Source organism: Diorhabda sublineata, chromosome 2 (assembly GCF_026230105.1).
Source record: "Diorhabda sublineata isolate icDioSubl1.1 chromosome 2, icDioSubl1.1, whole genome shotgun sequence".
Lineage (NCBI taxonomy): Eukaryota > Metazoa > Arthropoda > Insecta > Coleoptera > Chrysomelidae > Diorhabda > Diorhabda sublineata.
The window spans coordinates 5,357,522-5,370,784 of record NC_079475.1 but is presented as its reverse complement, the minus strand read 5'-3'; the positions used below and the strand labels follow the sequence as shown (position 1 = coordinate 5,370,784).

Here is a 13,263-nt window from a genome sequence, read left to right as displayed (position 1 = left end):
TATATTTTTAATTTATTCTTTGGTAGGTATATCTTAATAAAAACTATAAATTCTGTCAAAAAGGTCAAAATAATTATTGAAGTAACCGATAAATTAGGCTTGGTTAATTGGTTAACTTTAAGGTTATTTTTCGCGGGCTTTGGATCACGTTAATTGCCACGTCCACTATTCGTGTACCTCAAGCGTGACAGTCACTTTATACACATTTATAATATCGATAAAAGTCATGGAAAAAAGTTAAAAATTGTTCTATTGGTATTGTATTGTACCTAAGTGTGAAAATTATATTAGAAGGAAACCTGATAAAGTTCAGAGACGCGAGAAAACAAGAATGAAAAGAATGACCTCAACTGATGTAAAATCTTGATTGCCAGATGTTAGAGGACTAAACAGAATCTAAAAACACTCCTGGTACACAAAAATAAACAGAATTTTTATTCCAAACACAATCAATACCTGATGGAACCTTAATAAACGTTTATTGAATTTGAATTTCGCTCGCTTATTTTGTACTCTTTAATACTCACCAATGCGAACAAATGAAGTGCGAAAATATTCATTTTATGATAATATTGGGAGTTGATCGGCGAACTCACCGATGGGCCCAGAATCCATCCTTGGCATTGCTATCGCGTCTCTCAACAGTCTACTCACAAGGCGAGCTTAACAGAGATGGATAGAGACACCTGGCAATAACTACTCCAACTAAACAAGCGCGAAATCGGACTGTTGACTGGACTTCTAACTGGACACTACCATCTAAGACGCCATCTTGGGCAAGCCTCACAACTTTCCTAATGATATCAAAGAGTTCAAGCCAAAGCGCATGATCGTCTTCTCAAAGGATATCGGCTTTTGATAACGTCAATTGAGGCACCTCACAGGGACCTATCTACAGGCTTATGTATTCAACTATGATAAAATTGGGACTATAATGTCTTTGGTAAAAAATAATGAATATTTTGAAACACGATGAAGCCATATCCAATTTTAAATATTTGTTTTCATTTGTCCAAAAACTTAAGTAGTAAACCTCGTAATCAACGATGTTTCTGCACTATGCTGGGAATTCGAGGTAATCACCACTGTTCACTAATTTTTGTCATATTTAAACGTTCATTTAGTATCCTTAGAACACTAGTTTTGGAAATACTTATTTTGTTTTTAGACGCCAATCATTTAGAACACTTTTTTCCACTATTTTAAAGTTTTCTTGAGTAATCACCGTCATTTGACATCTAGCACGTGGGTCATCTTGTAATGTTTCTCGTCTCCAACGAAACAACTTAATAAATATAGTAGGGTCTTAATTATCCGACCTAAATCGGCCGCACCAAGGTCGAATAACACGGAAAATGATAAAAAAAGCCGTGAGCAGCAAAGCTCCATCACGAAAGTTGACTTTTTCGTCGAATGAAGAATTTAACTAATACACAAACAAATCTTTCGATAAAATGAATTTCTTGGAAATGATATCAATTCTCAATCTTATTTCTTCATATGGAAAATTTGCTATTCCTCAATAACTTTTCATTTCACAAGTTAACTCTCTCTCTCGAATGAAAATTCATAATTTCAATAGACGTGGTTGTCTCGAACCCTCTTGATCAATTCCAATTGACAACAAAGAAAAAATTGTCATAATGACAAGAAATTTCGAAAATGGGAAGTAAAAAAAATCATCCTAGCAACGATCATACTCGTATTATTCATTATAGGAGGCGATCCAGTTCAACAATTACAACGATCAAAATGATTTCGGGCGTTTTGAGAAGAAAACTTTGAACTTGAGAAAGACAATTCTTCAACATCACCGCTAGTTGCATGCGAAGTTCGAACCCTGTAGTTAAACTTTTTCTGGCCAAAAAATAAGAAAATATAACAAAAATGACCATAAAATGGAAAGGGGTGGAGATGGAAAGTTTCGACTTTAGACAGGAAATCATCTCGCAACTAATTGAACCTACATGTGAAATTTCATTTTTCAGTCGCTTTTCGTTTGACCTGCAGAGGTGAGCAAAGGTCAAAAACCACTTTTTTGCACTGCGACCCCTCGAAATATTCATTTGTTTTCAACCAAACTCTAATAACATCAATCCGCCGTCCAAAAAGCCATGTATGCTAATTTTGAACCAAATCGGACCCATAGCAATTGCTCGATAGACGAAAATAAGAATTGTAGCTTAAACAGCTTTATATATATATATATATATATATATATATATATATATATATATATATATATATATATATATAAACTACAGACATTCGAAAAACCATCATAATCGTGTTCAGGAGGTCTGAAAACATGGGAAAAATGATGTGTCCCCGATTTTTCTTCTAGTCATGCCTACTGTAATAGTCTAATTTTTGCTTGAAAAATTCGACTAAAAACGACGTTAATTTTATTTAAACATTGAAAAATTTCCAAATACATAGCTGAGTTGAAACATAACTGAATTAAACAAACTAAAACATCTAACAGATAAGTAATAATATTTATTTTAGAATAACTAAATACTCACGTACTGTACAATGCCGTGAACCATGAAACCAAACTTAGGCTTCAATAAAAAAGTTCGTAATAATTCGTTTTCTGGCCGCCAAATCTCGTAGTCTCCTCAGAAGTAAAAACTCCGTAGAAAATGTTCCCCCAGCTGCTCTCCATACTCTAACGCTATTTCTAGAGCTTTGTGTCCTTTCTGTACACTGTCTTCAATAATCATATCCTCTTCATCGTCTTCTTCTTCTCTTCCGTTTACCAGATTACCTATTTCATCATCTGTCATTTTATATTGTTCATCTTGGGCCAACAACTCATTCACATCCTCTTATTTTGCTTCCGAGCAAACCGGCATTTATTGTAACAATGGAAGTAGTTGTTGACGGATTTAGTCTCTTTCTGTAAATTTCCTCCAGCTGGAGATTCTTGATTTTCTTGGAAAAAAACTTTCAATGATTTAGAAATGGCGTCTGCTCCAACACTCGCCCATGACTGAGTCACGTAGTAAGCAACGTCTTGTAAATTAAGATGTCCCCTTATCTATAGGTTGACCTAAGGAAGTTGCATTTGGAGCCAAAAACATTACCTTTATATCCTCATCTTTAAGTTCTTCTTCACCAGGATGGCATGTAACATCGTCAAGAAGCAATATTGATTTCCTTGGATTGTTTTTGGATTCCAAAAACTGTTCGGTTTGTGGCACAAATTTTTGAAAAAACCAAACCATTCTTTGAAAATGTCTGAGCTATTCCAAGCATTTTTTTGATTATATGTAATATTTCAATTTGTAATATTTCAATGCTGAAGAATTTTTGGAAATATTCTTAACCGCTCTAGGATTTTTCGATTTGCCTATCATAGCCAATTTCATTTTCATATTTGCCATAGCATTACTGCATGAAAAAATAGTCACTCTTTTTTTGCTGTCGCTTAGATACAATTGTAATTATTACAATGATCACAATTTGTAATTAAGACCAGTTTCATCACAATTGAATATCTGATCACCTGTTAGGCTTTCCTTGTCCAACAACGTATGCAGTTTATCTCCAAACGAATAATTACCTTCAGAATTTGCTGAAAGCTTCTCGCCACAGTCATTAAGTTGCCCAATTCCGTATGTCTTTTTTCATCTATCGAGCCAAGGTTCACCTTCATTTAATGCCTTTTCTTGTAAGATTGGCCCTGATATCGGTACACCTTCATCCCTGTGTTGAGTAAATCACAGGTTCAGAGCTTCATTTATTTTTTCATATTCACAATGCTTTTGCTATGAGCCGTTGTGAACACTATTTTTGATTTTGCTTCGATTCCTCTTCCAGTCCCCTACCGTTGTTTTTTCTACGTTGTAATCTTGTAAATTGTCAAATTTCTTCAAGGTTTTGAGTTTTTTTTCATTGATTCAACCACCTTATAACATTTTGAAGCCATCACCACAACTTTAAGAGACCAAAAAATCTAAACACAACCAACAATCTAACAAACAGCACAAAAGAAACAACTCACAACACGACTTCTTGGTCTACGTAAGCACTGATTGACGGCGGGTGGAATGCAGGGCTCAGAAACAAAGAGAAAGTCCGGTCACCGATCTGTCGCCTGGCACGAGAATACAATGCGTACAGTCAGGAAAAGGCAAGAGGCTGCTTCATGCAGAGCCTACTATGGAAAATCATGTTATTGTACTGTACATTGCCACAGTAGGTCGAATAACTCGCAAGGTCGGATAAACTAAGATTGGATGACCGAGAATCTACTGTAGGATGAAAAAAACAGGTAAAGTTATATTAAGTACTTATTAAAATGCTTCTTGTATACGTTTATTAAGTATATATTTTCAAAAATTAAGAATATTCTTTAAGAACAGAATTGACAGTTTCTAATAACAAATACTTCTTTCCGCATCTTCCTCTAAAATCGTCGTAGTCCAAAGACCAAATCATGACACCTCCTAAATCGTTATCGATGGCGTATTTAACTTTTTCTGTCAAAGAACGCGGATCTTCAAAGCCAGCCCATTGGTCGTCCCAATAAATGTGAGGTACTAATTGTTCTTCGTCCCAAACGTATGTAGATGAATTTAAATGAAATTCGCAAATCTAGAACAAAACCAAAGAAGATAAAAACTTTAGAGAAACACCTCATGTCAGTATTGGCCAAAATTGAGTTATACATATCAAATTGTTAGTTAAGGTTAGACAAATTCACTTTATTTTAATTATGTAGGTCAAGTTGAACTTGAAAAACTCTATGGATGGAGTCAATGAAGGAAGTTTTGACTTGAAAAATCAAACAAGTTTACCAGAGCATGCAATAATCAGTGACTACCCGCAAAAATGTATACTTATAAATATGAACAAACAACGAAATGAAAAGTTGAAAAATCAAAGTAGCAATGTGCAAAAAAGAAGTAAAAATTTGTAATTGTTTAATCAGCTTCACACAAAACGTATACTTAAAATCAAAACCCAATAGGAACACGCCACGCCACTCCACGCGATGCTACGTCGGTTCACGTGGTAAGCCATGTGACGACACGCTCATTTTATTCTATAATTTTAAACAGAAAAATTTTCAATAGCTTTGAGTACGTTATGGAGAGCAGCACCAGTACTTCGTCTAGTGACCTAAAGTTTTTAGAAGAATGTGCTGCTGCCGCTGTGGTTTTGCACAATAAGAGAAAAAGATAAATTTGGGTCCATAAAATTAATGAAAATCGTGAAAAACATGGTGGTTTTAATCCGAGAACTGGAAGCAAATTATAATCGGTTCTTTGAACACTACAGGATGTTTTAAAAAAACGTGATCCTGTTTCTAGGATAGATAGAAAATTGAAAAATATTTGGTGTTTGCTCAGTACAAAATTATAGACATTTTTTACGATTCTGCCACAATTACTGACAACATGATATTGAAATTTTTTTGTTCTTCAACGTCCTTTATCTTGAATACGGATGCTGAATTTTTTACCGAGCAAACCCCAAATATTTTTCAGTTTTCTATCTATCCTAGAGACAGGATCACTTTTTTATAGCCCCCTATATATTGTACAGAATGTATATTATATAAGAAATCATATTGACGCACTTTTTCTATTAACAACTCTTGTTGCATTCCGAGTCAATCTTCAATATATACGCAATGCGATAAAACTTGCTGAAAAGTTTAAAGTACCCCATGTGGGCGATTTAAACGGATGGCGTGTGGTGGACTGAGTATGTACGCAGAAAATTGAATTGAATGGAAAAACATATGCGCACATATTCGACACGTAGCGACGTGTGCCGTGTTACTAGTGTAAACATGTTACAGTTAACGAGGACAGACGGTATACATAATTTATTGAAGTGGCAAAGTAAACCCACTAGTTTGGGCCATCACCAGTAACATTTCAATTATTTGATGTAATAAAATAAATTTTACTCACTTCGTGGTATCCTAGGTAACCTTCTTGATTAGTGTATGGTCCGGCTTTCCCTGGACCTTTTATAGGAGCATAAAGTGACGTATTTCTATTATCTGCCAATGTGAATGTCCGTGAATAAAATACGATGCCCAAATTTATCTTTTCTGGAACACTACCTAAATTCAACCAAGTTTGGATACCGAAATCCTACAAAACATTAATATTAATAAAAATCCATTCTAGTCAGACTTTACGGAATTTGTTTTATTCTAGTTTTTCTTTTGTGAGATTTAGAAAGAAGAACATACCACGTTGTAAGTTATATTATCGTAATAGAGTCTATCCACGTCGGCAGCATATAAAGGAGACAAATGACCGACGTCATATTCAAAAGCACCATGAAAATCGAAAACCATAACGTTTATCATATCCACCACCCTATAAAATAATTAAAAAATATTATTTTTGTATTAATATTTTCATTAAACAACGCACTTTATAGATAATACTTTTAATCTCCATTTAATCTAATCAAATCGGTGTTAATTTTCTTCGACTTTTTACTTCTTGGACCTTTTCATATGTTTTTCTTCTTCTTTCGTGTCTTAGGCGTAGTCGCCTGTTTTATCTTGGACATCCTTACCTCCTTCGGCCTAATGGGAATTTATCGCGCGCTGTCTTGACCAATCTGTTGTTGTCCATACGACTTATGTGCTCATTCCATTCTTTCTTTCTCGATAGAATCCATTCGTTAACGTCATCTATTTTTCACAATCTTCTGATATTCTCACTTTGTTCCCTGACCAGTAGAGTTTTTCCGGCTATCCTACGTAGCACTTTCATTTCTGCTGCTTCCATAATTCTTTTGGTTTTCGCCGTTTCTGGCCGTGTCTCTACGGTGTAGGTTGGCCTCTATTCCGATATTTATTTCGGTTTATTTCACCATATGGTTTCGTTCAAACATGCTGCTATTCTTAAGGCTTTAGTTGTTTGCTCTCTTATTTCGTTCTCTACGTCTCCAAATCCTGAAATCTCGATTCCTAGATATTTGAATTTGGTGAATTATCTGATCGTCTACATCTTATCGGAGTTTTGGATGTGGTCATACACTTTGTTTTGGACGCAGATATTAACATATTGAAAGATTTAGCTGTGCAGTTAAACACATGTAAAAGCATTTGAAGATCATCCTCATTTTTTGCGACGAGAACATCATCATCAGCGTAACATAATATTGTAATATTTCGGTTCCCCCATCTGGTAACCCCTTAGCTTTCTTATTTTCTTGATTATTTCGTACACAATGATATTGAAAAGCAAGGGGCTTTAGGAGTCTCCCTGGCGAATCCCTTTGTACACTGCTATTTGCTCCGTTAGAACTCCGTTCATTGTGGCTTGGATTTTGTTGTTAATGTATATGTTACAGACCGTTTATGAAAAATAGACCATATATGAAAGGACTAGTTCGTAGTTACCTTTTCGACAAGCACATTTCTTTGATTGGCATTTACCCTTAAAATTACATTTTTTAAAACCATGCCCATGTCCTCTCGATTGAGCAGTAGCCACCGATCTAAGAGAGATATCCCTGTCTTTTTGAATTTCTGCAATTTTCAAAATGTTAGCAGGGCACGTACTAAATTCTAAACAGCTATAGTATTTTAAAATCACTCCTTGTTTTGTTCCCAAGCGGTAAAATCCATCTTGTGTGGAACCGTTCCATCCACCGTCTGGAACGGAAATTCTTACAGTTGATCCGATTTTCGGTTTTGGATGGGTGCTATCTGATATAACTGTAGCTGTAATCCATCATGAGCAGCTTTTCTTGCCATTTCTATGTTTCTGTTTCTAGTGCAAAAACTGCAAATATTTTCCGAACATGGGTTTCCAACATCGAAACCTTCTTCATTCGCGGTATTGAATGATTTCCGCTAATACTCCTTCCAACTGCTCTTCTATGACCTCTTCTGTTTCTGTAACAATTTCTATCTCCGATTTATGCGACTGCTCGATTTCTGCATTACCAGCAATGTCAGCATGAATGGAATTAATCACATTTTCTTCTTCAGTTGTTACGTCGTTGAAATATCACAAATCGGGTTATTTTCAGATAAATACTTTGTAAACAACAGCAAAAAAGCGGTAAACTGTCCACGTGCTTGGAAACACTGCCATGGAGCATATCACAATAGTCCGTATATAAACGGTTTATGAAATACCATATGAATAATAATTATAATTATAATTAAAACTAATAATTAATTATAATAGACCGTATATTATTTAGACCGTATGTATACGACCATATATAGTCCGTATATATGGTCTACATATAATTATATTTTCAATGGTTTTTATCAAGTCATAAGGGATTTGTTTGTCGTATAGTAGACGTACTACATCTTTTAGTTGTACTCGATCGAACGCTTTTTGTAGATCTGTAAAGCACATAAATGCTGGTCTGTTGTACTCAATCGATTTTTCTCTGCCTGATGACGAAGATCGCGTCTGTGCACGACCTTCCCGATCTAAACTGTTAACGTGATAAGACTATTCATTTTGTTTGTGATGACTTTTGTTGTAAGTTTCAGAGTGCTACCCAGCAAATTGATTCCTCTAATATTAGATGGTATTTTTTTATGTTCTTTTTTGAGCATGATAATCGTAGTACTTGTTCTCCAATCGTCTGGAATTTTTTTATGTGACAAGATCTTGTTAATGAGAGTTGTTAGCTGCTTGGCAAGACTTTCTCCCCCGTATTTGAGTAGTTCGTTAGCTATGCCATCTTGACCTGGGCCTTTTCTGTGTTTGAGCTGTTTCATAGCCGCTTGCACCTCTGTCAATTTAAACTGTAGATCTTCGTCTGAAGTTATTTCAGGCGTGTTTGGTTCGTTTCTATTTTCGTCTTCATTACCGTACAGTTCTTGGAGGTACTTGACCCATGTTTCCTCTTGTATTTGGTTTGTCTCGAAGAGCTCATTGACTTCTTTTCTTTGTCCCTTCATCATTCGCCATATCTGTTTCTGGAGGCCGTAAAAATCATTCTCCATCTGTTTAAAAAATTGTTCCCAATATTTTTTCTTGATTTCTCTTACTAATGTTTTTGTTTCATTACGTACTCTTTTGTAATCTTCATACGAATTCAGGGTTTTTGACGTTCTGTATTTCAGGTAGGCTTCTTTCTTTTCTTGGCATTTAGCTCTCACTTCCTCATAGAACCATGGTGTTTTAATTCATTTCTTATGTTGTCCTGGATCCAAGTGCCTCTGATGCCGCTTGTTTGATGTTTGTTTCTATCTTTTTCCAACTGGTGCTCACGCTTTCCTCTGTCTCCATTGGGTTAATGTTGTTTTTATCTTTTAATCTCTCTTTCTACGGTATATATCATTAAAAATATTTTTTTAAATGTACGTGCTCCGAATTTGGTACACCTATGTACCGAATTAACTGATTCAGAAAACATTTCATATACAATCGTTTTTGTTATGGATTTTCTGTCAAATTCATTGGTTTGAATGAAGGCTTCCCCAAGTGGAGGTGTGTTTTCAATCCTCCAAGATCTATTTGTGAAGTTTTCCATGGAAATGCTACAGGGTGTCGTTCATAATTCTATGGTTAACTCTTTCTTTGATGTCGAAAAACGATTATATCAATAAATACTTACTCGTTAATTGCGGGTATATCATATCCAGGAATAATTTTATCGTAACCACCAGCTGCAGCAATGGAAAGCAAATAACCTTCAGGATGCAGAACGTTATGAAGTTCTTTTAGAAGTTCGGTTAAATCATCCTAAAATAACGTCCCAAAATATACCTTAATAGACTTGGATTTTACACAATAGAGTGAATTGGATAAAGCAATGTTGCTGACCGTGGAGGGTTGAAATAATAACGATAACTAGAATTGACGCTTACTTTATCAATATCATTTCCTCCTCTTCTAGTGGGATATTCCCAGTCTAAATCGAATCCGTCAAATCCCCATTCTTTAATAAACTTCAAAACATTTTGAGCTAAAGTTGCTCTTTTTTCTGGATCAGCAGCTACTTTTGAGTATGTCTTAGAACCTTCGTTCCACCCACCCATGCTAACACATATTTTTAAATCTGGATTTTGTTCTTTCAACGCCACCAAATGTTTAAAACCCTCTAAAATATACGGTTAAAAATGATAAATTTCTTTTGATATGAAAAAAAAGAATTATTTTTACCATAACCGCCTTGGGCATCGGATTCCCACGAATCCAATATGTGGATGGAGGCATCTTCGTTTAATCCGATAAAAGCAAAGTTAAAGTGAGTACATAGAGACGGGTCTATATTTGAAACGTCAAATTTACCATAACTTGTTCTATAAACCGTCCAACTGGCAAAATAGCAGATTATATTTTTTCCCGAAACTAAAATAAATCAAAATATTTTATTTTCACATAAAAGAAAACTCAAAAATAATAAAAATAATATTGTTTTTTTTTGAGCATAAATGACGTCGATCGATTTTGTGTTCGTGTTTATTAAACTTATATCTTTTGTTTGCATTTTGTCATTCTTCCGTATATTTAGTTTACAAATCCTGGCCTTTTCCACACCTTTCTGTTTCATTTTTTAATTCCTTCATTACTTTCTAGTTATATTTTTGTTCATCTCTTCTTACTTTCCTTAGCCTTCGACTTCAATGTTTTTTTCATCCTGTTATTAATTTTTTGTTTTATCTGAGGATCTCCCAGAGTTTTATCCCATTTTGAAACTCGTACTTATAAATCTTTAGTTTCCAAGGAGAAATTTCTAATCCGGCAACGTTGCATTTAAATATTTCGCTATCGCAAAGCGGTAAAATTACCGTTATATTTAATGCTTTAATTTTTTCAATATCTTGTTTCAAATTCATCACTATTTCCTCACTAAACTTTGTTTTTTTACCAATTTTAACATCAACACCTTTGACACATCCAGACAATGTAGCCGATTACGTATTTTCACTAACAATACACGGTTGCCACGATTAAAAGCTTTTTGTTTATTATGTAACATTTTGTCAGTATTCCTCAATGATTTGCTGTTTAAATAATCAATACCTAGATGCTGGTTAAATGGCAAAAATTTTGACTTTAATTCCAACTCGTCTTCTCACCCAACAACCAGAAACTATTTCTTATGTCATAGCTTAAGAGCGTAATGTGGTGGTGTCACATTCTTCTTCTTAACATCCATTTATATTTATTTGAAAAAATAATATCTCCACCATGATCTACTACTTAATTAGATAATTATGTTGCATTCCAAGGCATCAGACAATAGTAATTAAAATCGCGTTCTAGAATTATTTTTAATACTATATCAATATAGGTACTTGAAATTTTTACGATAGTACAAAAATGTCTAGTGGTTTAACCTATTTTTTTTTTTTTTTAATAAAGAGCGAATGTTTGTTAAGATCTTACAAAAAAATATTTAAATATATACCGTAAAACAAATTGAAAGAATACCAAAACCGGCCACTGAATCGATTGAAAACAGATAACAATCGACCCTATCACAATAAGAAATGGATTCGTCCGAACAAATTCTATCTACGCCGATAATGTAGCCGTGTCATTCTCGAAATAATAAACGATCACTTCTAGTTTATTGTATATTATGCATTTCAAAAATTGAAAAAAGTCCTTTGCAATTTGATCTTAATTTATTACTTACCAATCGGGAAACTAATTCCGATTATTATGGCGAATAAAGACAATATTGATAAGGACTTCATTTTACTGATACTTGATTTTTTTCACGGCCCAACAAGTATTTATACCCATTTTTAATCATATCAGTTGAGAGATTAAAATGATGATTAATTAAACAAAAGCATCATTAACTACTTAATCAGAATCTCTGATTCTATCGAAATACTACGAAAATTGTTTAATATTTAAATGTATCATAATGAGAATTCGCTTTTTAAGTATTCACACAAAAATTTTTATAAGGGTCCGTTTATTGAACTTATTTTTTATTTAAACTGTAAATTTTTTATAATAATAATGATAGTTTAAGTGAAATTTCAAACCAAGGTACCATTTTCTAAATTAAAAATAATTTTGAATGTCTAAATGTCGGCAACACATTATACAACTACGCGAATTGTCCAAAGAAATTTTACAGGGCCGGACCTATTGGGAAATTCAACCAGGGGCCCACGGGCGAGAAAAAACAAAATATTTAAACAAGTATTAATCTGAGTTTGCAATCGATTTAAAAGAAATCAGTACTCTCCAGAGCGGAATTTTAATTATTTAAATCTCTCCTTAGGACTGAGGATCGGTATTGCGAATATAATCTAGATGTTGTATCACGTACTGTACGGAACTGATGTTTGTGGGTATGAAATTTGAAGCTGCTGCGGCAGCAGTAAAGGCGATACTTTGTTGCAGGAATGCTCCGTGGTTTGAAACGTTTTGCTTCAGAGCCACGAATGAGATCTCACTATTTAATACATAAAATTGCTTAAACTGTTTCAAATATACATTTTGTTTAGCCCTGAACCAAGTATATTCTTTCATCGTGGAGTCAAGTTTAAACAATTTACATATAGACGTGATAAAATTTTTGGATAATGGTTTTTAGGAAAGTAGCTTTAACAAGAGTAGGGGGGAAATTATTGGGCATAGGGGCGACAAAATGCTGGAACCGGCCCTGAAATTCTATATTAAAAAAATAATTAAAATGATCATACAAATAATTAGTTACACATTCAATAATAAAAAATTAGATAAAACAGATGAAGTTCCTCCTAATAACGTCACAATTCACACTAAGTATTATCCAATTACGATTTTTTGAGATGAAGAATAATTTTTAATTCCTAAATGTCGGCAACACGTTATACAACTACGTGAATTGTCCAAGACACAACATATTGTGATAATTAAAACTATAATACAAATAATTAATTCACACAATCAAAAGTAAACAGCAGTTGAAATTCTTTGTAATACTAAACACTAAGTATTATGTAATTACAAATTTTCGAGATGAAGCATAATTTTGAATTCCCAAATGTAGGCAACATTGTATGAAGTTGAGCGAATTATTAAAAGCACTATTTGTAAGAAAATTAAACTTATGATACAAATAATTGATTCACTCACTCAAAAGTGAAAAAACAGTAGAAGTTCTTCGAATGAAAATCATAATACAAATAATTAGTTCTCGCATTCCAAATTAAAAATAAATTTTAGATTTAATTCACATTAAAAATTATTTAATTAATTAAAAATTTTCCTACGGGCCCTATAATATTGTCTAAAGATTATAAATATAATATGTATTTAGTGGTATAAGTAATATTGTGTAATTAATTTGTAA

At 33.7% G+C, this 13,263-nt stretch overlaps 1 protein-coding gene across 1 annotated transcript; it reads right to left on the bottom strand.

Annotated features, from left to right (window-relative positions):
* Positions 1-4,307: 4,307 nt before the first annotated feature.
* Positions 4,308-11,720, bottom strand: LOC130452649 (acidic mammalian chitinase-like). Its single transcript, XM_056792005.1, has 7 exons — positions 11,605-11,720; positions 10,122-10,310; positions 9,827-10,059; positions 9,574-9,701; positions 6,218-6,347; positions 5,931-6,116; positions 4,308-4,602 (listed from the first exon to the last, which is right to left on the bottom strand). The coding sequence occupies exons 1-7, from the start codon at positions 11,663-11,665 to the stop codon at positions 4,348-4,350; spliced, it is 1,182 nt and encodes a 393-aa protein (XP_056647983.1). The 5' UTR covers positions 11,666-11,720; the 3' UTR covers positions 4,308-4,347.
* Between the last annotated feature and the right edge of the window lie 1,543 nt (positions 11,721-13,263).